At 46.5% G+C, this 25,060-nt stretch overlaps 1 protein-coding gene across 3 annotated transcripts in view; it reads left to right on the forward strand.

Annotated features, from left to right (window-relative positions):
- NTRK3 (neurotrophic receptor tyrosine kinase 3) overlaps positions 1-25,060 on the forward strand; it is a 234,024-nt gene that overhangs the window by 131,153 nt on the left and 77,811 nt on the right. The window contains exon 13 of one of the 3 annotated variants that reach the window (XM_069798468.1): positions 16,574-19,263. The exons of the other annotated variants lie outside the window; for them this stretch is intronic. Coding sequence (XP_069654569.1) covers positions 16,574-16,692 — 119 coding nt within the window. The 3' untranslated portion in view covers positions 16,693-19,263. Of the gene's footprint in view, positions 1-16,573; positions 19,264-25,060 lie in introns of those variants that run through there. 3 annotated transcript variants of the gene reach the window in all.

Genomic DNA, 25,060 nt, shown 5'->3' on the forward strand with positions numbered 1-25,060 from the left:
CAAGCATCTCTTAAATTCAGGCCGAGCAGTTTCTCTGGCTCCCATAAGTGTGACTAAGAGACGACAAGGCAGCTAAGTCTCCTAAGTATATATGGCGAATTTGCAATTAGAAGAAAACACTGGAACAAAATTACTTCAGCCCTTGTCTCCCTTCCCCCAGCCCTTCCCACCCCTCCACCTCTCTCTTGCAGGATTAAGCTAAACTAATCCTCAGATGAGCAAGATCTTTGGGAAAGCAAAGAAGCAAAGTAAAACCAAGGGAGGAGAAAGAAAAATCCTTCACACTCAACACTAATAAGGAAATTATGGCCGTCCTACATTATGAATTGGATGAATTTTTAATGGTTAGAAATGCAGTTAATTTATAATGCATCCATCTGGACTGCAGGGCCTGTCGCCAGCTAATAAATAAATGACAGGCCCTTTGTATTAAAAGTATCAGTAATTTTACATCTCTGCACTGTAATTGATGTGGAGCATTGAGCAAGGGGAGATGATGGCCACAGGGTGTATACCAAAGCAAAGGACCTCATGCTTCAAGCAATACCTGAAATCTTGATATACCAGAATGCTGCAGTCCAATCTTCAAGTCTTCTTTCAGATGGGCCACAGCTTCTGCTTGATTCCGTTGCTCACAATCCAAAACCAAAAAGAAATAAAGAGTTTGGCAAAGGGCTCCATGATTTTGAAAGGTCATTTTAAGCAGAGCTTAGGGCCCTGTTTGTTGTGTCTTACGCTCTAGGACAAGTTAGTTACCCCTGGACAGCAGGAGAAGCTCTATCTGAGGTGGCTGCCCAAAGCTTGCTTCCTACAGATTGGATCTGCCCCATTAGACACCTTGTTCAGGATGGGGGAGATTGTGCCGTCTGTTCTCTCGATGGTCCTGGCTATTGGCACAGCCATGGTGAGGGTAGCTCCGAGTCGGAGATCAGCATGGATTCATACGAATCCCACCACAAATGTTCACACCGAGGGCTGTGTTAAAAATAAATTCTGGGCAAATTCCAGAGATGGGGTGGGGTGGGACTGTCCTGTTCTCGTGCCAGATCCCAGCAGAGCCCAAATGTCAGGGGAACCTTACTGAGAGCACAGCAGGCAGCTGAGTGTTTGAGAGATGGGGTATATTTTATCCTCTTCTTATCAAGGAGAAGTAACCTAGCATCTTGCACCTCCACTATTTCCTGGAAAGAGGCATTTCTCCTTCCATCCCATCAAGGGGCTGCCAAGCGTCTTCATCTCCATTTTATGGATGAGGAGAGGCAGCTGGAAAGGCATCAATTTGCTCAAGGTCACACCAGGTTGCTGACAGCTAGCAGTCTGGCCCATGTTCAGCCCACTGGACCGTGTTGTGTGTTTATGAGTTGCCACCTGAAGTCCTTTCACAGCCAGCCTTTTGGAGTCAGGAGCTGAGATGGACAAGCAAGTTCTTGGAGCTGTCAGCTGTGTATTATGATCCCACAAAATGGCAATTCTTGGCTTTTCCTGCTCCTTTCCAGATAGGTTAGATTAAATTCTCCCTTTCCACCTTCATGGGGGCCATGCTACAGTCTAACATGTTTCTGCTTTGCTCTCTTGACTAATTCTGAAGAGACCTTTCCTTGCCTACCTCCTAGGAGCTCTGCCAACCTCATTCCACCTAGGCATTGCCTCCTGGCCCACTTGGTGGGAGTTGGAGCTGGCTGGAGCCCGAGTGCTGGGCTTGGAGGAAGAGCAGTTATTTTTTTACCTTGGCTTTAGTTCCTGGCTGAAGGAATTGAGCGGGGGGGCCTGGGGTACAAGCCTTGCCGCCCAAGAAAAGCACTGCTCTCCAAGATGCAGACTTTCATCTTGACCTGGAGGAAGGAAGCACTTATTGCCTTATTTATTACATTTCCCTATAGCAGTGTAAATACTATATCCATGATAGATATGGATCTTATGAATAATATAAAGATTTGAACTAAGTAATTGCAGTGCTTTTTTAATACAAGACATCCTCAGCGTCAAGTAGTATTAATGATCTGTCTTGACATGGTCTCTGCAGAGGGCAATTGCAAACCCCAGTTCCGTGAGAATTTGAGAAATTGGGGGAGAAATCCTAATGTGCTGTTCATCCCCTCTGTTCCCTTTGGGACACTCCAGAAAGAGTATCCTGTCTGCTGATTTTTTCTCAGCTTTCCCTAGACCCTCCAAGGACGGGAAAGCTAAGTGAGTTTTGGGAAAACAAATCCCTTTTGTAGGCAGGCTGGGCTGGGCTGTCAGAGGAGGCAACTTCGGGAGGAAATGTAATACAAAGATCCTAGCAGCTCAGCTCCCTGTGGTCACTAACAGTTCTCTGGACATTTCTGGAAGAGCAAAATGATTAGTTACAGTGAAATAGCTAAATTCAGGTGGAGGTAATGATATTCTATGTCTCTGCCGATTGGAGCCTTGTCTCTTTGTAGCTTTAATATGAAGCTCTCCTTTCCACTTGTTCTCTGAAACCCTTCTGCAGCCTCGCTGCTGCGTGCTATTAAACAGGTGGCTACATTATTATGAGAAATTCTCTATAAAGTCCACTCTTTAATGCCTTAGAATCTTTGGGGATGAATTTAAGATATTAATAAGTATTAAGATTTAACACCTAAACTTCTTTGCAGTGACATCATTGTGGGGGAAGGGGTAACGGGATAGTAATTGCAGGATGTGCTCGGGGTCATTTCGTGCCTTGCATCAGTGGTTGCAGTGAGCTGGTAGCCCAGCTGGCTGGTCCTTCTTGCTCCCTGCTGTAGGTGTGCTAGGTGCCGGTGTTACAGCTGCAGAGCTCTAAGGACTCTTTAAATTAATGGAGCTGTCTGAGAAGGTTATGAATGCCTTTTCAATTTTTTTTTTTTCCAAATGTAGCATCTCAAGCCTTGAATCAGACTGTTAACCTTTTTCATTTCTCTTTAAGGTTATTTCTTTTCCTTTTTTCACCATCACCTTTTTAACAGGAATGAGGGCAGGGGAGACCTGTGGACTTGGTGGCCCACGTTCTCGGGTTGTCAGTCCTGGAGGACTAGGTCTTCCTGACCTCTGTGGGCTGTGTCGTGCGGGGAGCATGGGCTCAGGTGTTTCTTTGCAACGGGAATGGTAGCTCATTAACACTCTGTGCCCTGCAGATAACTTTTATTGATCATCATCTGCTTAATCAAAAACTCTATCACAGTTTGCTTCGATTATTCTTTTCCATCTCTTCATCTCTGGAGAATCAGCTTAGCTAAAGTTAATGTACTCATTATGCAGTTGGGAAACCACTGCCACAAACTGCTATGTAAATCATAGGTTTTAGGAAGGTTTGTGTCCTCCTTCCTGTGTGTAGCAGGATGAATATATTGGTGCATATTCCTCTGCTCGATGGGGTGAAACAGACTCTGAGGGAGTTGTGCTGAGCTGGGTTTTGACCTGCCTGGGGTGGCAGTAGTCACCTCCCAGGTCACGCAGAGCCCAGGCTCCACGTCTAGATCCTCACAGTCCTGGTATAGCGATGAACTGCTGCTACACCTAGTGCTAACCCACCCTCACCTTTCCAGAGGCATGTGATGGCCTCCATATCACCATAAATACCTACCAACATGTGCACCTAGACTGCTGGAGACCTCCCTCCCCTCTCACAGGACGATGTTTGGGTTGAAGCAGCTTTATGAAGTTGTCTTTGCTGGTGATTGCTCTGCAGTTGGGTGATGACAGCTTTCCTATGGGACAGCAAGCGCTTAGGGTGTGAGAGAGCTGGGATGGGGGTGACCTGTGTAGGAGTACACTGAGGAAGAGGGCATGGACAAGGGATATTTGAGAGAGGTGAGCTGGGGGAGGGAGATGGGAGGAGAGCCGAGTGCCAAACCATGATGGTAAGAGTGCACAGCTGGACCATACATTTGGTTTTTATTTTCTGATGATCTGTGTGCAATGTATATATACAGAGAGAAGTGGTGACTTACAGCAAAAGTAGGACGTTAAGTCCCCTATCTAAACAGATCTCAGTACTCCTGAAATCAGCACCTTGAGTGTGTTGCTGTTAGGCATTTTGCTGAACACAGTGAGGCCCATGTCTGGAAACCTCCTCTGTGAATAGTGGCTCTACTCTTTTGGAAACCATCAGAACTCTGGGGAGGGGAAGTGAGAAAGCTGTGCAGGAAGTGGCAAGATATTTCCCAGCATTTGCCATGTTTTTAATGACCAGCTCTGAGATGTGGCAGGCCAGTCTGAGTGGGGATACAGGAAGGTTTTGGAAGGGAAGCCCTGAGACAGGAGTGCTGCTTTTTCCTGCAGCTCCAAACTTATCTCACACTCTGGTTATGCTTGATGTCCTAATATGATTCATTTTCCTTTTGTCTCTTAATGTTCACTACATAAAATCATTCTCCTTGATCCTATACGCTATCAGGGCTACATATTCTGTGCTGGTTATGGTGTTGCAATGACCTAATTTGATTGCAGAGGGTCATGTCCTGTATAATGTTGTCTCGTTTTCTCAGTAGTCAATACAAACTCATTTTATTTTCTTTGAAAAGAAAGGAAGTAGGGGCAGGAGCCCAGCATCCATGGCCAAGCTTATACCTGTAGGTCTTACCTTGTTGCCTGGCTGTGAGGCTGCAATGGCACACATAGTTCAGCCTGAATGGGACCTGCAGGCTCTTGTTATTATTTTTTTTTTCCTGCTAGTACTGAAGGGGAGAAAGGATGGAAGTTACAGCAGAGAAAGGCCCTCATTTGTAGCTGCTGGCACCTCTGCTTTGCCTCAAGGAGTCATTATTCCAACAGGCTGGATGCCCTCTTGATGGAGCTTATCTCCATAGGGGACAGTTAGCTGTGTCTCCCTGTGGAACCTGGGTGAGTGTTTAGCTTTCTCCTTTTGTCTCCAGTTAGATGCTTGGTCTTTTGTACCTCTGTGTTACACCCGCCTCAGAGACCCTTAACTTGCCTTATGCCTCTGTTATTTATGAGTAGCTCAGAGGGGAGAAGGAGGGTCTGGTCTCAATTTGTGTGGCTCTTTTGCATGTGAAATAAGCATGTCATGTCAGAAGTGGTGACAGCAGCCTGGGGCTCCTGGCCCCGCTGGTCTCATTCAGGGTGGCTTCAACAGCTCCAAGGCTGTGGCTTGGGAGAGCCATGGCAGGACTTGCTCATAAACTGGCAGTGTCACTGTGTTTTTGCAGAACTTGTTCAGAAGACGGTGTTTTTTCAGCAGCTTATAAAGGAGGTGTCAGCCCAGTGTTTGGTCTCTGGGAAAAAGAACCTGCTTTTGCAAACTGAAGATTGCAGCAAGGGCTTAGCTCTGGCTCGTGGGCCATGTCTGCCAGCTGGGATTGCTGGTGTGGCAAATTATTCAGCTGATGGTTTCATTGCTATTTTCCTTATGGGTCCTGGACTTTCTTCCTTTGTTCTCAGGGTATTCCTCATTCTCTGCCCTGCCTCCTCTTGTCCCATTGGGCATTCACTGGGCATTCGACTAAGAATGGATTTGTTGTGGTGGCAGAGCAGGAGTCAGAGAGTTGTTGGCAGGCAAAACAGACCATGATTTTGCAGCTTTAGCTGCAGGTAGGAGTTGAATAAATTGAGTCAACAAATCTGTGTTCTTGGTGTGTCACCAAGCAGGCTCCCTTGGCTTGGCTGAAGGATTTAGTGGTGGCAGGAAGAGGCCAGGCAGCAGAATGGCTGAAGCACAGCAGTCATCTGTGCGTCTGGGCAAGGACCAAGGGAATGGGAACTTGAGCCTTGAGGGCAAGAAGAAAGGGAGCACTCCTGTGATCCTCCTTGGCAGGATACCAGCTCTCCATGGGCTGAGTGCCTGGCACAGTCGAGCCAACGTCCCTGATTTGTTCTCAGTTTTGAAATATTTAATCAGAGAATCAAATATGAAGTCTCTTTAAGAAGAGACTGGCACACAGCAGCTGGCTGAGTGTTGAAATCAATGTATCCGCTGTGGAATGTTTCCTGCAGAAATATTACATCCTCTCTCATTTACTTGATGATCTTTAGGGTGAATCAATCAAAAGATGCTGCACACAAATAGTTCAGCCTGTGATCCTGTGGGTGTCCATTAGAGAAGTATTTGCTCCATGTTAATGGACCTGTTGATTAACAAACAAACCATTGCTTTTTAAATAGAAAGCTGTTACTTGATGGCAATTGTTAGTATTTGCTTTTCTGCTGCCCCACCTCCCCTACATATAGCTCTCACTCTCTGCCAATGCAGGCGACCGCTGCAACAAAACTCAGGTCTGCCCTGCAGGAGAGAAAAGCAGTCACATCTCACCCAAGCAGCTATCGGAGGTGGACCTCTCCTGGAGGTTGGAAAGGACAGAGAGAGACTTCTTTGTACTCAGCGTGTGATTTCACCACTGTGTGTCTTATTCTGTTAATCACGTTTTCTGCACCCATATGCCTCGGCATGTAATGCCCTGTTGGACTCCAGCAGTGTCTGAGGAAGATCTCTCCCTGACATCCCCAAAAGCTGAGACCCAGCAGCTCCTTGAGGATTCTGTCTTGGGTTTTATATCAGGCTGAGTGCATGGGAGTTTTTATTTGGGTCTGTAAAGCCTCTAGGCTGTTGGAGCAATATCGTGTTCATTTCCTTTCCCTACAACATGAACATTTTCCTAGTGTCCACTTTTTCTGGGTGAAAAACTGCCCATGTTGTAATCTTAGTTCTTGCTTTTCTGATGGTGGCATGGCATGAATCCCAGCTGGCGTTTTAAGCACTAGAAGATCAGGATGATACCCACTGCTTAGATGTCCTTACCCATTGGAAAGCCCCTGCACCAATCTGAGCAGACCCAACTCAGTGATGACCAAAGCTGTGGAGACAGGGAAACAGCATGTTCAGTGCTGCCAGAGCTCTAGCGTGGCACTGGAAACAACACGCTCACTGGACATAGCCCAGGACAGACCACTGTGCTGAGCCACACGGCATACCTAATTGCGGAGCGGCAGTCACACAGCAGGGCTGACCAGCCTGAAAGGGCCACGTTGTGGCTGTGGGTTGCGTTTAGCCTCATGCTGGTAGTTGCCAGCAGCTGTTCTGCTTTCTGAGAAGTGCGTTTGGACCCTTGCTGCTCAGCCGGAGGCTGTGGGGGCATTGGTCCCCCCCGCAGGCTGCTGGTGGAAAGCAGCTGCTGTTCAGTCTGGCAGGCCAAGCATTGCTCCAGCCCACTGCAGAGGGGACCAACCCCCCCATGTCACTTGTTTAGCTCTATCCTTTATTGCTACAAACCAACTCACCCAGAGCCATCCTTCCCACAGCTGGTGGGAGTCAGAGTGACGAGGCAGTTAGTGGATTAGGGCAGCAGAGTGAAAACCATTTGGCGTTTCTATCCTGATTCTTCTGGGTGCCTTTAATTAGCATGATTGCTCAGCACACGATTTTGCCATGTTCTTTAGCTCCCCTGGTTAGAATAATTATTCCCTCAGCTCCTTTTGTTCCAATTCCTGATCGCTTACAAAGTCTCCTGTTAAAAGCCATTAAATCCGTAATGTAAAGTGAGAGTAAATGTTCAGCAGCGTTATGCTCTCAGCCCCACACGTGTGCGCTCGCGCTCTCTCCAGCCCCTCTCCGGCACTCCTCTGCTCCCTGCCACGTGCTCCGTGCCGCAGCATCGCTCTCTGCTTTCCTCTCGCACGCTTCTCCACTGGCCATCCCACGTGTCCCACATGCACCAGGTTGTGTGCATACCCTCCCTGCTTTCTGCTGGTGCTTTTGGTATCGCTCAGCTCGCTTCCCTCTGTGCATGGGCTGGTTTTGACACTGAGGTTGAATTCACGGCTGTGGACTGTGATCTCTTACATTTAGTTGCATGCGCAAATACGCAAGTGGCATTAGAAGTGTATGTTTTTGCATGCTTTTGCCCTGGTGTGGGCAGCTCTCGCTTCGAGGAGCAACGTACGTAGAGGAGGATAATGTCCTGGCTGTGGTGGCAAGCAGGACTTCTGATGATAGATGATAGAGAATAGGAAGGAACTTATTTTTTAAGTAAAGCTATTTCCCTTTTTCTCAAGCATGAAATCCTCTGGTGGAGGAAAAATGGGTTTTGGATAGTTGCGTTCCTGGAAGTTTCCATGTTGCAGTGCCTCCCCATCCAGAGGCCTGGGAACTCAGACCCTTCCCTGTCCTTCATCTCTGCTGATGTTTGATCAGCACATGCCAATGACACAAGTGGGGCAGACACAAAGGCTTGCACAGAATTATATGGTGTGAAATAAGATTGGGCTGAAGTGCTTTAAATGCCTTGTGCATTTAGGTGACTTGATGTGAAAAGGAGAAGGGAGAGAGGGAGACTTATTTTCAGACCCAAAAGGAAACTGGGTCAGAGAAGGGTCTGGCAGTCATGTAGTTCGTTAATCTTGGAGCTGACTGCCAGAGCAAAAATTCACAGCTATTCTACTTGCTGGAAAAACCTTGTAGGAAAGAAACCCTGGACTTTTCTCCCTCCTTTGAATGAAAACTCCTAATTCACAGCAGCCACACATTTTTGGCTTAGGTCTTCATTTACTGCCCTGCTGTGATATGCCAGATCTTCCCCACCCTGCAAAGCTCACCTTCTGCTGCAGGGTGGAGTAAGGGTCTCCTTTCACAGCAGCAGCTCCCCACAGCAGTCCTCCTGCTGCACTGCTTGGGGGGCTTCCTACTCACCTCATCTCTGCTTTGCTGGCTGCAAGGGTCTTTCCAGGCATTTCATACCTTCTCTTGCAAAAACACACTATGTTTCACATGTGTTTTGTGGGAGCAAACCCCTTTCTCCCCTCCTACTGATTGAAGGCCACCACAAATACCTGCCACTCGTTTGGTGGGCAGTACCCAAATTGTTCCTTAGGAGCATCATGATCGCAGCGCAAACCTATGTTCCTCTGCTTGCTGTCCCCTCTTCCCCTGGCGAAAGCATAGCCCTCTGTGTGCCCTGGGGTGTGTGTTTTAGAGCTTGCCACATACTGGCAGGTACCAAAACATGGTCTTGAAACAAAATCTGGAGGCAGGAGCTCTTCCCTGGGAAGATTAATGACATTCTTCTGATATATTTTGGTGCAGAAGGCAACTTGTTTTGAGAACCAGCTAGCGGGACAATTATCAAAAGAAGAGCCATGGTGGCAGCCTTCATTTGTAAAACAATCAGCAGAGTAGGAGTGCTGGAGAGACGCAGATGAAGGACAATAATTCCAGACAACACAGCATCCAAACAGCCTAAAAAATCAACAAAACCTTGTTCCTTGAGGCTCCCTTCTGCTCTCACTGTATTTTTTGCCCTCAGCTCTTCCTGTTCCCATTTACAACTCCCTTGTAGTGCTCGGTGCCTCCTTGCCTGCCGAGATCTCCCGCGCTCCTCAGTTTCCATCCTCAGCTTGTAAACTCCACTAAATCGCATTTCCCCACAGGATGCTCCTGCTGACACTTCAGGCTCTTGGCCTTGTATCACTCCTGGGCTTCCTGGAGGGCAGCTCTGGCCTTTCTAGACGACATAAGGTATTGCTGGAGCAGATGGCAGAGTAAAGAGACTTGAGCAAGCAAGGATTTATCCTGGGCCTTGATCAGCTCCTCTGCCAGCCTTCTGAAGAGCAGGAGAGCATCATTGGCACTGCCTGGGCAGGGAAGGTCCCAGACGCAGACTGCAGTAGTTGTGTGCTTTCCTATCCACCGTGTGTGTCTCCTTTGATGTCTGCTCTCATATCCCAGCCATCTCGCTTTACCAAGTCCTTCCGTCACCTCCTAGACCCCAGATCTCCTGGAGAGGATGGGACCCTGGGAGCTGGGGCTATTCCCTGCTGAGTGCACACAACTGGCATCAGTTCCTCTGGGGACCTCGGAGAAACCATGGTCCTGCTCCATGCCACCGTTTTGCCATCTGCATAATGAATATAACAGCTCCGGCCTCTCCAGGGAATGAGTGAGGCATAACAAATTAATGTTTATGAAACGCTCTCCGGCTGAAAAGAAGTTTGCAACAGGGCTCTTTCTGTTCTGACTTAGGGGCTTCCTTTGCTGGTTGGCTCTTTGATGTGGTGATCTGTGGTACTGGTGGATCAGCTGTACCATAATTGGAATTAATCAGCAATTAAGGAACATGAGCCCAACCAGATTCTTTCCCAGTGGATATTCATTTCTGGGCAGATTAGTCAGTGGTTTCAATAACTCTGTGTAAAACGCTTAGGGTAACTATTGCTATCTGAAGCGGCTGGGGAAGAGAGGCGGTGTCAGAAGGACGTGGATACCTGTCAGGCAAAGTGGAAATGAGAAGCTCTTGTAAAGCTGTGCACGGTGCTTAAATTGGCAGCACTCTGAGGGCTGACTTGAAAAAAAAAATATTAAAAATTGACAAAAGAATATATTTGAAAACCGAAGTGATGAAAATGATGTATTACTTGTTGGGATGGGATCTTCCATGCCAGGTCCCAAGGGCTTTGTGGAGTGCAGAGGCGGAGAGAGTGCACAGTGGTGAGAAATGGGGACTCGCGGAGGCAGGGAGACACGGTTGTCCCTCCAGGTGGTGAGAATTGCGGAGAAGGCTCCTGGACGTAGCGGTGCAAGCACACAGAGGCAGGGCAACAGCTTGATAATGCCCAGGATGTCAGCTACCACCAAACTCCAGGGCATTTTGCAAACACTTTCCTGCAGCTTGTTCTCATGGCTGACCTATAAACCCCAAGAGTTTTGCCACGCACCTTTGCACAGCCATGGTTGTCGCAAGGGACAAAACAGCCATCCTCTTTGCTCAGGTACCTTCTCTCTGACCCGGTACGATTTACATGAGGCAGAGACTAAGCTCTGCATGTTGTCAGTGAAACTGCTGGGTGCCCAGTCCTTCCCCCTTCCCTGGTCCTCTTACAAGTCATTTCAGATACTCTGGCTTCAATCTAACGAAAACAAAACCGAAGAGGCCCAACTGATCTGGCTGCTTTCCATCATGCAGTGGGCCTCTGAGTGGCTTTAAATAGCTGCACCTCTGTGCAGTCTAGAGAAAAGCATTGGCTGTGCCTCTGGCCAGGGAGGGTAACTTTGACTCAAATCACAGGGCATCTCAGACCTGAAAATAGCCTTTTTGTTTTGTCCTTGGTCTCAAATAGATTTTTGAATATTTTTTTTCTTGTTATTTTTTATTTTATACCCTGGTAAGTGCTTTCCTACTTTGGGCCTTTTCCTAAAGGGGATTGGTGGGGAATCTTGGAGCTCTGCCTCCTGAGCTATCAGGCTACATCATTTAGTATCTTGGAACTACTCCATCCATGAAGGAGTTCCAGAGAAAACAAACTTGTGATCCTGGCTAATATGGACATGGCCCACATTAACGGCGGCAACAGTAGAAGTGCAACAGATACTGGAATTCCTCCGACCAAAGGTTTAATGAATTTTACATAGTCTTAAAGAGTTCACTGCGTGGAAAGCTGCAAATGCTGCCCTTTTCTCAAGGAACATTGTTCAGCTGTTGAGTGTCTGCGGTATTCTCCTACCCCTTCTTCTGCTCTAGTTAAACATGAGAGAAATCTGTGTGGAAATGGGATCTTCTGGACCCATTTGCTTCTGCTGTTTTTCTTGCTCTCAGCCCGTCTCTTCCCTTTCCTGCCCTCAAAAACATACGCAGTGCTGCAATCCCCTGCTCATGATTTTGGGTTGTGGAGAAGATGAAGATACCACAAACTGTAGCTAGAGCTCCATCTATCACATTCCCAAGAGGTTTCCAGTGACGTCAAGTCTCATTGGCTAAAGTGGGAGACTCTTATGCCTGAGATTAAACCATGGAAAATGAACAAAGATACAAGGTGAGCTGCTGTGGAGGGGAATAAGGACCCTGTTTCCATGAAAATGAAAAACCATAAGCATTTCTGTAGCTCTCGGTGCCTTTCTGTGAATCTTAAAAGAGCTGTTACCTACTTGAAGAGCTGCTTGAGGTCTGTGTATCAGTGTGAAATTCATCTGTGGGCTGAATTTTCCTGTGGTTCTCCGTTGTGGTCAGCAGCGTTGGGCTGGTGTAAATGAGAGGAGGTCTAGGCTCTTTGGCTTTACTTGGACGGTAGAGGAGATGATGTGCTTATCCGCAGCTGATAGCATCAGGGAGAACCTCAGGGTGTGCTTCTGCTGAGCTTCTGTGACCTGCTTTGTTGTGGCAAGCGAGGCCTTAGGCTGGATTGCATCTCACCCTGCTATATGTTGCGGGGGGAGAAAAAACCAGAGGGTTTTGCATCATAGCCCTGCAGATGAATCCATCCATGACAGGAAACCTGGATTGCTGTGTTGCTTTCCCCTCAGATATAGACATGTCAGTCCTAGCTTTGACTAGACGGATGGCTGTTTCCTTTGCTCTGGATGCAGGCCAGGCTTTATGGTTTTCATGCCTTCTTTGATGCTATTCATACTTCATATCTGTGCATAGAGAAAGATAAAATGTACACTGTTGTTGGAGTCTCCTATTGCTTTTCTTTTAAATCATAAATTCTTCTGTAACACAGAAGGGAGATCAAAGCTCCGTTGCCTAACGTGGGCTGTGTGGATAGCAGTGTTATGTTTGGCCAGCTCATTGCCCCTAATTTGCTATTTTTGTTTAACCCATTTTTGCCAGGTGTTACATGGCATCCCATCGCTTTTCTCATCCGTTCCCACAGCAATTTATGCTGCTGTTTTAGATGCAGTTTCCATCCCTGTGTTTCGAAACTGGGCTGCGCCGTTCCTGCTGTGGCGGATGGGGCTGCTGTGAGGAGTTGTGCATCATTTTCTGCGTCGTTCCCTCACCTCCCTGTGTCACATTCCCCGCTGCTCTTCTCAGGTGACCTGGAGCAGCTTCAGATCTCAAAAGTCCTAGAAGCATGGTATATTTGAATGGTTGCAATTTTACCAGAAGGCAAACCGTGAATGCAAGGTGAAATTATCTGGTTTGTCTCCTTAGTCTTGCTCTCAGTCAGTAGAGGAAGGGTGTTCATTGCAGGGCACTGTTCTTATCGTAGGCTGGATTGGGTATGTGCATGGGGCAGAGTGGCTGAGACCCACTAGCCAGGGTGTTGGGAAATGCACAACAGCTCTGGAGGACTAAGTGGATGGCCAGGGTTGAGGACAAAACCTGATTGCATGGTTTGGTTGCCTTCAATTTTCTTGTCCTTTCATTGCCACATCCTTCCAGCCTGCTTAGAGAAATGCCCCATCTGCCCCCTCCATCTCAAGCTGTTAGAGCTGCACAGCAAATCTGAGCTCATTCCTCCTTCCCTGTTCTCCAACACTCTCCATACATTTATTCCACCACCATACCATGGCTATTAGTAGAGACACTATCATGTTTTTATTTAAAAAGTGATCTCACTAGAACAGGGAGAAGCATGAAGTTTGATCTGTCAGACCCTTCCCAGTTTTGTAGGTCTTTGGAGATGTTTTTGATTTGAATCTACAGGGCGGGTTTTTTTACCTCCTTACTATTTTCAGGCTTGTATATAGGAGTTGCCCTCCAAATCTACAACCAATGTCAAAGATAGTAATTTTCCTCCCATTTTCCAGCTAGCACTGACAAACGTGAAACTCCACAAATGGGATTGTTTTTAAAATTTCCCCAACTCCTTCTAAGAAGGTGAACACTTTTCTTTTTCTTTCTTTGTTTCTTTTGGAAAAAAAGAAGTAAAACAAACCCCCCATGTTCTTTAAGACATTTCCAAGATAATTTTGCAGGAGTTAGTAGATTTGATGGCAGAAAGATGACATTTGTCATAGCAGCATCCAAACTCTGAACCTGTTGAGATTCACCCATTTTAACCCTGGACATCTCAGTGAACATCATCCATCTCACATCTGACAGCAAAGACATAAACCTAGCAAGAGCCTTGTTGGTTTCTGCTCCATACAAGAGAATGGGGTTGAAGGTAGAAGTGGGAGACAGCAGTGAGGAAAGAGAGAAAATCAGTCAGGAGAGAAGCATGTTTTTTTTCAGATTCTTTGGGGACTTTAATAAATCAGAAGGCGAGGATGCCAAAATGACCGATGCTGCATTGCTTTCCTGAGTCAGCGGTATGTGCGTTCAGTCCCTAAGCTTCAGAAACGCAGGCTGTCCTCCTGCCGCATTCCTTATCATCCCTCAGTAGCGACTGCATGTCAGTTTTGGGGTAACCCCTACTGCAGTCCCATTCTGCAAGGACCCTGCTGTCACTGGAGATCCCTGTAGCTGGGATTCACAGCATAGCACTGATGACAAAAAGCAAAGCCCTCAGCGTCCCCAGCCTTAAGTCTTGCTGATCTTTCACATGTCTCTTTTCTGAGGCTGTGTGTCCCCAGTGGGTTTTTAGGTCTGTTGGATGTGGTCCGGCAGAAGTGGAATTGCCTTAATTTAGCAGAGCTAAGAAATGCAAAGAAAATAAAGCAGACAGGAGTGCTCCTTGGAGATACTTGGTATTGTTGAGTATAGACTTTCCCAGCTATCCTTTGGTGGCCATAAAATATATTTATATTATGAAAAACAAAACACGATAAATAGTGACGTTCAGGGATGCCATGTTTATTTGTCTCCCAGTGACTCTGATAAGAAATGGACTTAGTTTACATACACATTTCCAAGCATCAGCACTTTAAACTCTGCTTTGGCTCTGAGAGTTGAGCTAGGCTCTTTCTCACTACTAATGATATTTCAACACTTGGAATTTGCCTATGAATTTTGTTTATGGCACATGAAGCGAAGCTGAGCCTGGCTTACTATCCCACGTGGATCAGCCCTTCAGGGCCACTGAGAATAACAAATAGTTTCCCCCAAACAAGTTTCAACAGTTCCAAACCAAACAAACAGCTTTTATCTGCATCCTCAGGTTCATCAAAAGAGGCATGCTTTTTGATGAGCAGATGTAATAAGATAGTGCAGGGAAGAAATATACATAGATATAAAAGAAAAAACAGAAAGAAGAAATAGGAAAAAAAAAATCTTCTGGCTGGGGTAGATTTGGTCTGAGAAACTTTCTGCTCCTAGCCTAGTAGAAAGCACCTTTCCTATTGAGATCAATTCACAAGGGTATCCAAGCTGCTCCATGCTGCTCTAGTGATGCCAGACGTGGGCTAACTTGCCTGATTTGTTGAGGATCCTGTGACTGTATGAGGAGCAGGAGCATTTTGCAGACCTTAGAGCAATTGTGTAGCCAAGACGTCCCAGTAATTTTCTTGGAAAAACCCTTTGGGCCCATGAGAAATTGGGACAGATTAGAGCAATCCCAGGATTCTGCCATGCATGTCTTGGTCCTGGCAACTGGGTGGATCTGTATTGGGGATTTTGGTAAGCTGGCATAGGAGCCTCTTATGTCCACATACTTGATCTGAGCTAAGAGCAACTTCACTGCAGTCTTAGCAGCTCCCTTCAGTGACCTATGCCTGTTCCTGCCATGTCTCTTTCCAGTCCATTGGGATGGCCTCAGATGCAGAAATACAGTTACAAATGGGTGTCTGGGAAAGTAATGTAAAAAATTATAACCTGACACCTGAAGACAAATGCATGGGTCTTTTCTGCAAGCACTTGCAGCACTTAGCTCAAAGGATGATAGGAAACAAGGGATCAAGTCAGAAAGAAGGGAAATGTAGGCTAAATATCAGGATGTGTCCTAACAGTGAACCAGAATGTGCCCTCCTTCAGTCAGACCTTGAGGAGAGGGCTGTGGGACGGGATGTCTCAGCAGAAGGATTCCCTCCTGGAGCTCACATCCAGTGCTCCACAACAGGTTTGCTCCCTCCAGTCCAGAGAACTTTTCTCTGACAACTGAATATTTGCATTTATTTAGCTTCAGGGAATAATGTTCATCTTTAATAATGATTAACATCTAATCATTGCTATATTAGAAACATGCTAGTAGTGGGTTTCCCTGGCTGGGGCGTCCCATGGCAGGAGCGTTATGAAGAGATGGTTAATACAGCCCTTGAGAACATTCTATTTGCCCAGTAAGTTCATTGGGACTGAAGGAAGGAACATGCCTATGTTCTCTGCTCCACTTATTTTTCCTTTTCATCCGGCCAGTATTTCTGGCAAATCCTAAACCTTCAAATTACTTTTAAGAGGTGGGGTTGTGTAAGGAGAAGATGCGTCCCTCCAGTGTACAGGTTTTGGTGTAGCTGGGACAGCTGGGGCTAAGGAAGTCTATGGGGTTATGAAAGTCAGGTCTCCCCAGCCTCACAATGGTACTCTTCGGCTTCAGAAATGTCAAGCCAGACTAAATAAATCATGAGAGAAAAGTAGACATAGGAAGGATTCTCCATTTTCCTCGCTCCCTGCCTAGGGGAAAGATGGACTAGGTAGGAATGATGACTTTTCCACCCCTGATTAGTGGGAACCTCTAGAAGAGAGTTGTTCCCGGTTCTCTGTCCAGACTGCTTGCATGCCCTTTGTCCTCCGAGCACTTGTGCCTGCACACACCACATGAAATAATTGCCCGTTCTTTATGGAAAGCCAGAGCGAGGTAGCCCTGCCCAGAGAGGGTGTTTTGGCTTTAATTTAACGGCAGCCGTTTGCTGGTTATTCATTTGGTTCATTTTTAATAATTACATGTGTGTCGATATCTCTCTCTTTTTTTCTAGTTTTGCTCTTTTTTGTTTTTTCGTTTACTTTATTTTGCTTTTTTCTTTTTTCTGTTTTTTTTTCCCCTTTAGGTTTCAGAGAAATTATGTTGAATCCAATAAGCCTCCCTGGACATTCCAAACCTCTTAACCAAGGCATTTATGTTGAGGATGTCAGTGTTTATTTCAGCAAAGGACGTCATGGCTTTTAAAAACTCCTTAAAAGTCCCTGTTCTGATGTCAAGTTTATAGGCTGTGCCCTCAAAATGGTGGGAAGCAGTAAGCGTGGTCTGTATGGATTGAGGTCTCCTCCTAATAGGACTCTACAGCCCTGCCTGTACACACGTTAAAGCCAACTGAAACTGTGGTTTTCTGTCACCAGATAACAGGGTTGTTCTTTTCCTCCAGTGGTCGCTGTGTTCGTTAAATATTCCTGCAAGGCACAACAGCAGCAATGAGAGCAAATAAAGAGAATTAAAACCCAATTGAAAGGAGTCATCCTAATAACACAGTAAATAATTGTACTTTTGCTTTAAAATAAAACACAAAACAAAACCAACCAAGCCAACCAAACTGACATCTTTAGTCATGTCCTCCCTGCTTGGAGTTTTCCTTGTAAGCTTGTGTCTTCGCAACACCCAGTGAATGCCGCCATCACCTCTTATGTGGCACCGCCATGGGAGGTCTCCCAGAGCGAGCTGAGGCGGGGAGCCTGGAAGAAACTAAAGCAGAATGAAGATTTTTGGTAAGAACAAAGGCAGCCCCGCTCCCAGTTCTTGCACAGAAAATAATGTTGGAAGGAATAATAATGGAAAGAAAAAAAAAATCTTACTTCTCTGACAGGAAGAGAATGTGGTTATCTTTGAAGTGCACATATTCTAGGAGGCTTTTTTTGTTTGTCTGTCTGTCTGTGTGTGTTAGAGCGGCTCGTTGGATCTGACTATATCGTTCTCGTACTCTGGTCTCTCCCTGCTGCTTGAATGATGAGCTTTATCTGAGTAGTTGCCTGGACTTCCCACATGGATGGAGAATCCATAGTGCAGGAGGGTCTGTGTCCTTGCCAGGACTAGGGCAGTAAGCAAAGTGGAAAAGCATATCAGACGCACGCAGGTCCCAGTTGCTGGGCCTTTTCCAGCCCCCTATAGCTCTCCCCTGTATTCCCACCCAAGTAGAGATTGATTGTAACCCAGTCACGTACTCAGAACCATCAGCTCGAGGCTGACTGAAGGAGAGGGAAAATAAGTATTCTGTTGCTTCTTCTCTGGCATAAACAGGAATATTGATCCTGTTCTCTGGCTGATATTCATATTCTCTCCCCCTCTCCCATCCCACTTTTGTCTTACTTCATCCAAAGCCTCTCAGATGGAAAAGTAAACCCTTTGATCCTGTCCTCAAGAGAAACCAGCTGCCCTCGCGGCAACTTGCAGGGCTTTCCTTGGACTCTCTGGACGTCACGTGTATGGGAAATACAGATTTGCTCACACATATCAGTGATAACCTATAAGCAAGGCAGATTTTCCTCTAGAGGAAAAAAAACCTTCCAAAAGCTTAAGGTGTGGCCAGATCTTTTTCTGAGAGGAGTATTGAACCAGGAGCTTGCTCACCAGCCACTCAGCTTTGCTTGCCTTCTTGGTGGCCTGAGACAACCTTATCACATCAGGGATGTCTCTAAATCACCAGCCCTGAAGGGTCACTGCCACTGAAAAGACTCACAGTCCCCCTCCACCAGAACTGAGCAGAAGCCTCAGAATGGGATGTTCTGCTTCATCCTGCCTTTACAGGTGACCTGCATGAACCACCCTGGAGATTGCCAGGAGGTTTTATTATCAGCTTTCCCATAGGGATGTCCCTGGGAATATTCCATTCTCGCTTCTTCTCCTGGTTCATTCGCATAAAAAGGTAAAGTGCAATAGAAGAGTACAGGAGAAACGGTAGCAGATTGCTTTAAGTTAATGGACATGCCTTAGGGGGTCATCTGCATTAGGACGAGGAGGCTTGGCTCAGGTTGGATGGCTTCAGAAACCATGACCAAAACTCCCAACAACGTTTCCTGCCCGTATCGGAGCTGGAAATGCAAGAGGTGCACCGCCAGAGAGGACCTGCGGCCATGTGTTATTGACACCTCAATTCTGCAGATTCACAGAGTGAGGAGGAGCTTCGCCAAGCGTGTGAATCACTGGGTGCTTGTCTGAACTGAATTTCCCCATCTCCTGGAAGTCGCCCACCTGACCTGGGGATGTCTTGTCCGTCTGAACTGTCTCCTCTCCCTAGCACTGTTCAGGGGACTCTGCTCTCAACTGTATGTATCAGTCTTAGAGATACATCCGTGGGCCTGGACCAGAAGCCTATACCCAAACACCCTAGCAGAGGAAGGGTTGAATTTTGCAGCTCAGGTCCATCTCTGCTTAGAAGAAATCCTCCGGACCGTACAGCATAATTTAAAGCAGTTCTCCCCACTGTGATCAATGTCTCAATTTGTTTAACACCAATTAAAATCTCTGGTTCCTCACTGCTGAAAACAAAAGCCAGTCATGGCCGTTTGCGATTGGTGGCTTTAAGTAGCAAGTCTAAGGATGTTTTTTTTTTTAAATTTTATTTTATTTTTTAATTATTGTAAATCATTACCTCATTTTCTGTCAATGAGACTCCTCCATCTTTGAGCGTTCTTATCTTGCCATAACTATCATCCTGTGCTAATGGGAAATGGGACGGTCCCTTTTCACAGAGACTCTAGGGGTGTTCAATGTCTAGTTTCTTAATAAACACTTTATTTTCTAACGAAACAGCTGCATCAGGTCTCTTCTTTGAAGACAAAATAAATAAATATTCAGAACGACACGTCCTATAGTCTACTTCTTCATGAGATGGTTCATGTGTGGGGAGTCTGGTTCGTTTGCTTCTTCGGGGGGTTGTGGAGGGTGGGATTTACAGTTCTGATGTGAACATTGCTCAGGTGTAGCTCTTGCTTCTGTCACTCTCATCAGACACGAAGATGTTTTCTTGCCTGAGAGCTTAGCTGCTGATGATCTCAGTTGACAACCTGTTGGCTTTTGTAGCTCAAAATGGTCATATTCTTAGGGACAAGGCAGTACTGCTGGGAGATGATGTCAGGATTTGCCAAGACAAGCTTCTACACTTAGTGGAAGGAGTTTTATTAGGAGCTTTATCTCTCAGGGAGCTTGACACTGAAAGATTGCTCTGGGTGCAATGCTCTTGTTTCAGAACATGCGGTTGTTGCAGGTCTCCCTGCTTGGGTGTGCAAATTGCTCTCCTGTTGGGTGTTGACCTGTTGTCCCTTCATCAGGGGCAATTAGACTCCTATTAAGCTAGCAAGGATGTGTTTGATGTAGAGGTGGTGGGGTACAGGTGAGCCCTGCACTTGGGTTCCTCATCAGGAGTTCACGTAAGGATGGTTGGTTGCTCCAGGAGGAGAGAGGAACTACTCTGCAGCATGCAGGTCTCGGCACGAGGATGTGTCTTAGTGTGTTAGTATTGTTAATGGGAGATGTCAGTTATGCAACTTAAAGCTGCTGTGCCAACCTGCAGGTGGCTGTGGGCATGAGGCTGAGGTTGTGTTTGAGGTGATATTGGTGGATGGTGCTGGAACCCTCTTAGAAAACCTGGTGAGAGTTTTGATGAGCAAAATAGAAACATGTTTTCCAGCATCCTTCTGTTCCTATAACTTCCTGGCATGACTTTCAAGCAAATGTCTCAAAATGATGCTATGAGTGAATTTCTGCATGCTATTCCCTTCTAATGAGTAACCCTCTAGAAGCGATTGGGTGCTGTGGTTCACAGGATTAGGTGATGGCTGAGATCTTTACCTTTCCAGGGATGTCTGCGATGCCCGAGACAAATGGTTGTCTCCTGACATATAACCTTACACATGGGATGGGCAGCTGAGCTGCATCGGATTTCATCCCTATTTCCCTTTCCCTTCTGAGGTGTGGGAAACAAACATGGGTGTTGGAAGCTCTGCCTTTTCCTTCCTACTACTTCCAGGTCTGTTACATTTCACAGTGCAGAAACATTGCAAACAGGGGGTCAATTAGCCAATTACTTAGACTGATGGTATGGTCAGCCTTAGTTCACTTTGCTTTGTATTTCAGGGAAACTGATTCCTTACAAATGAGTTCCCACAATGTTTTTGATGCTGCCAGTTCCCAAGGAGCTAGTTTAACTATGCCCACAGGCTCTGACATGCGTTGCAGAGGGGTTGGGTACCTGGTTTTCCTTGTGCTTGCTTCTTGGTCACCTCTGTTGCCTGATGTACCCGTGTGGAGGCTCCATGCTCTTTGAGAGAGCTGGACTGTGAGTTGATACTGTTGTCCTGCTCTGCCTCCCCACACTGGCTTCAAATGACTCTTGAGCTGTTTACAGAGCTTATTACTGAAGGAGCTTGGTTTACTGTTTTGGTAGGGTGCAGGCAGTGGCACATATCAGCTCCACCTGAAAATCACAAGCCTGCCTTCTCAGTTCTTGTAGAACGTGGAGCCTGCATGTGAACAAGCAGAGAAGCAAAGTTTTGGTTTTTTTGTGTTTTGACTCTAAAAAGATGGAGTCACATTTCTTTTAGTTCATGCCTGGAGTGAGTGTGAAGGGCACAGTATGATTCTAGCACAATACCTCTCTGCATGATGGAAGCAATGCATGGCCCAGTGGGACCTTGGGCTTGGACTTGCTGCAGGCAAGTGTTTGATGTGTGTGACACTGTAGGTCAAGATTGGGGTATACTGAGTCTCCGTAGTTGCTTATCCAACTTGCACCAGCTGAGTCTGGATGTTCTTTGCTGCTCTTTTGTTTATTTAAATGTGCTTTTAAGGAGCCAGCCCTTCTTTCCCAAGAGGCTGAAGTTTCTTTTGAAAATGGTGGTTTTCTCTGCCACCAAGTCTTTGGCCTTTCCAGCATGTGTCTGTGCCCTGCTGTCCAGGGAGGCAGGGGCAGAAGTCCCAGTTGCTGTGGACAGTTAGAGGAAGGTGCTTCTGCTGTTTCAGCAAACTGCATCACTGCATCACCACTCTGCTCTGATTTGTACCCAGAACAAGCTGCAGATCCTTGGGGTTAAGCCCTGGCATTAGCAGAGGATAAAGAGGCCTAGACACAGTAGTAAAGCTAAAAACCACAGGTTTGGTGGAGCAGCAGGAAGAGAGCATGCAAGAAATCAATGCCGGGTGACTTCATTTTTGCTTAACATTTCGAAGTGCTTCTGGCGCAGTTTACGTGATGAGTCAAAGAGTCCTTATTAACTGTGTATTTACCAGTGCCTGCAGACCCTAATCAATTGGCGGAAAAGTTTAACAAGCTGTAGGAAAGTGCACACAGCCGCTTTGAAGGGCAAAGAGTACGACAGGAGACTGGCACACACACAGCTGGAAAAGGTGCTTTACTTGGTGAAGTGGCGACCTATCTTCCTCTGCTGTTGTGGTGCATTTTGCTTTGCCTGTATCTTTTGTGGTTTCTCCAATGTCCACCCCCTCCCACCCTCCTCATGGCATGCAGGCTCCTTGGTGGTGCCAGCATGTGGTCTGATGCCACAGAGCATCAGCCACCGGCCCCACGTCTGAGTTTGTTGTGCCACAGGGGTGCACTGCAGGCTGTGGGACACTCTACCCTGTGTCCACACCATGGGGAATCACATAGATACTGCTTTGCCTTGACGCCTAAAAAACAACATAGGAAACCCAATGGTAAAAATAAGTTAATTTGCCCGATGTGGCTTCCTTTGTGTTTCTTGTAAACTGACGTGGGGAAGACACAGAGGGCCTAGGGATGCAGATACGACACTTTTCTGGTTCTGCTGGGAGCTTGGTTTGGTTGTGTCAGTTCCTGACGTTGTTCTTCCTTCCTGAATTTCACCTCCTTCAATGCACCATTGGGATTTTGGGGCTTGTTTGTCTGTCTTCCTTATTGGGATTTGGTAATTGGTTCCCAGAGAAGTGGTGCCTGTTTTTACTGAAATCAGTACAGAAATTCAAGAGAGTGTTAACTGAGCTTTTGCCAGACAGCACTTTGAGGTGGAGTTCAGGCTTTGAATTTGTCAAGTTAAGACCTAGAATAAATCCCAACCCATGCTCCCAGCCCCGGTAAATAAATGCAGGATGATTCCTTCGCTAAGAGAAGATGAAGGTCTCTCCGGCAGTAAAGCAGAGTGCAAGTACAAGACAACTACATTTTGAACTTTGATATTAATTTTGAACTTGTGAGTGTAACTGCTGACTAATCAGCAGGAATAAATTTTGGTTGTTCTCTACAAAGTGGAGGGATTTGTTCCAAGTGCTGGTTAAATTATTTGCTCTGCTGTTAGTGAGTCATTTGTGACCTGTGCCCGATTCCTGCAGATGAGTTGACTTTTTGTAAGGATTTGCTTATGATTTCAGACTGTTTGGCCTTTTTCCTCCAAGGGTTTGCTTACAATATTCATGTTATGTGACTGGCTGACTGGTACTGCTTTTGCTCTGAGGTTGGGCGAGTGAATGTTTCAGACAGGCAGCCAGAAAAGTAATATGCAGAGATGCTCTTTGGTAATCTGGTATTTGGGGTTGTCCTTAACCCCATGTTTCTGTTTCGTATCTTGGGACTGGTACCACTCCACCAGGTCTGTGTGCAGGCAAGAAAAACTGCTATTCCCAAGGCCTTTGGAGTAGTTTAGAGCTGGTTTTTAGAGCAAGTAGCCTTCATGGCTCCAGCCTGAATTTTGGGAGCAGCCTGTGTCTGATCTGTATGTGGGTCTCCATCCACTGATCGCAGCACAGCTGCTGCTGGAGGTCAGCCTCTTTCATAAGAAGTCAGAAAGAGCCAGACCAGAGTCGCATTAGGCTCGGTAAACTGCCAGGATGTCTGAATAAGCTAATCATGGCCAGGTCATCATTATCTTAAGTGAGTCAGAGATGTGTCCAGGCTGTTTATTAAGATAATTGGGAGAGGGAGGGAGGGATGTTTGCAGTCTGTGGACTAGACCGGTGAGGTGGTGGAATGTATTGCAACACCTGGTACAAGAGAGAAGGAGCTCATGGTCTTGCAAGTTGAAGTTCTGCATGTGTCCAGGGCCTGGTCCTGCTGGGATTCAGTCCCTGGTGCCAGTAACAGGGTTGTAAGGTGACATCATGATAATGCAGTATGCACATTTCAAACACCACCAATGTGAGCTTGTCTTGCCAGGCTAAAGAGTTATACCTCTGCACAGATTTCCTCATGAAGCCTTGTTGCCTGGTCATTTTAGAGATATGTTGGATCAACAGAGCATTTTCGTTTTGCTGCATCAGTGCCAAGCGATATTTGGGGACGATAGGAGCAGTTGCGCACAGTCACTCCTTCCTTGCTAGTGCCTGGTCCAGTCCCCCATAGACTGCTGAAGGTGGCTGCAGGTTTGCTTTGTGTTTCCTGAGACACATTTGTTCATCAAATGGTGCCAGAGGGGGCTGCAAGTTTAAGAGTGTTTAAGTTCCAGTCATATGCTCAGCACTGCTAGAACAACTCCAGAGGTACATGTCCCCCAAAGCCATCACATCTCACAATGCACAGACGTTGCAGGCGACTGAGAAGGGACTCCCTTAAAGACAGGTAAGTGTCATTTTTCTCCTTCCAGGGAGCTATTGTGTGCAATATGCTGAATTCAGACTTCTAGCAGGAATTATTTTGATGGATCTGCTCTAAATGCATAAAGGATAACTGACTGCATTAGACAGTATCAGTGAGAAACTGTCAGTCCCTGCTCAGGAACTAGCAGGGGCTCTTCTGGCTGGAAATGCTGCAGATCTGGCACGGTGTGAGAGCGGAAAACCAGAAGAGCCAAGTGCTGCTGGAGACTGGCGTTAACACCCACCATTGCTCCTGTTTGACTGCCCAGGTCAGGGCTGGTGGCTGGAGGACGCAGCTGGGATGCCAGCAGGTAGATGGCAGAGCTGCTGGAGGTGTTTGGCACGGCTCTTTGTTCCTTTAGCACAAATCTGCAAGGGTGGCTCCTAGATGATAGGTGCCAGTCTCGGCAATAAGCAAAAAAGACCCTGGTGTGCCTTAACCCTTCTGCCTTGTGCCAGCAGAGTGTGCATTACAGATGGATTGCCTCTTTTGCAGCCATATGAAACACTTGCCACTCAGTTCCAACAGAAGATCTGTATAGCCACAGCTTCAGAAAAAGGCAGCAAAGTCCCTGACAGTGCATCTTGGATGAAAATACTGTCCTGTGACTAGACTGAAAGTTCAGTTTAATCCTGTTAACCTCAGAGGGGACTTCTGGGAGTTGGGTACTGTTCTGTGTAGGTCCTTAAGCTCCTCTGCATGACTGTAATGCGTGAAACATCTAATCTTGTGCCAAATTTCCTTCCCTGGATTCAATCATGCTGGCCTGAGCCTCAGAGAAAATGGGCAGATTGATATCAATAGCAGTCTTACAAGACGAAGAACATCTCCTACCAAAAAAACAGAATCACCCTTAGAAAATAAAGAAGACTCCTGATCATAAAAGATATCGTCAGGTACACCCAAATGGGTAAGGATCAAAAATGTCCCTCTGAAGGAAGAAGATCTTTAAGACTCCAAATAGCAAGGAAATGTGGTTATCATGAGATACAGCATAGACTG

Source organism: Haliaeetus albicilla, chromosome 12 (assembly GCF_947461875.1).
Source record: "Haliaeetus albicilla chromosome 12, bHalAlb1.1, whole genome shotgun sequence".
Lineage (NCBI taxonomy): Eukaryota > Metazoa > Chordata > Aves > Accipitriformes > Accipitridae > Haliaeetus > Haliaeetus albicilla.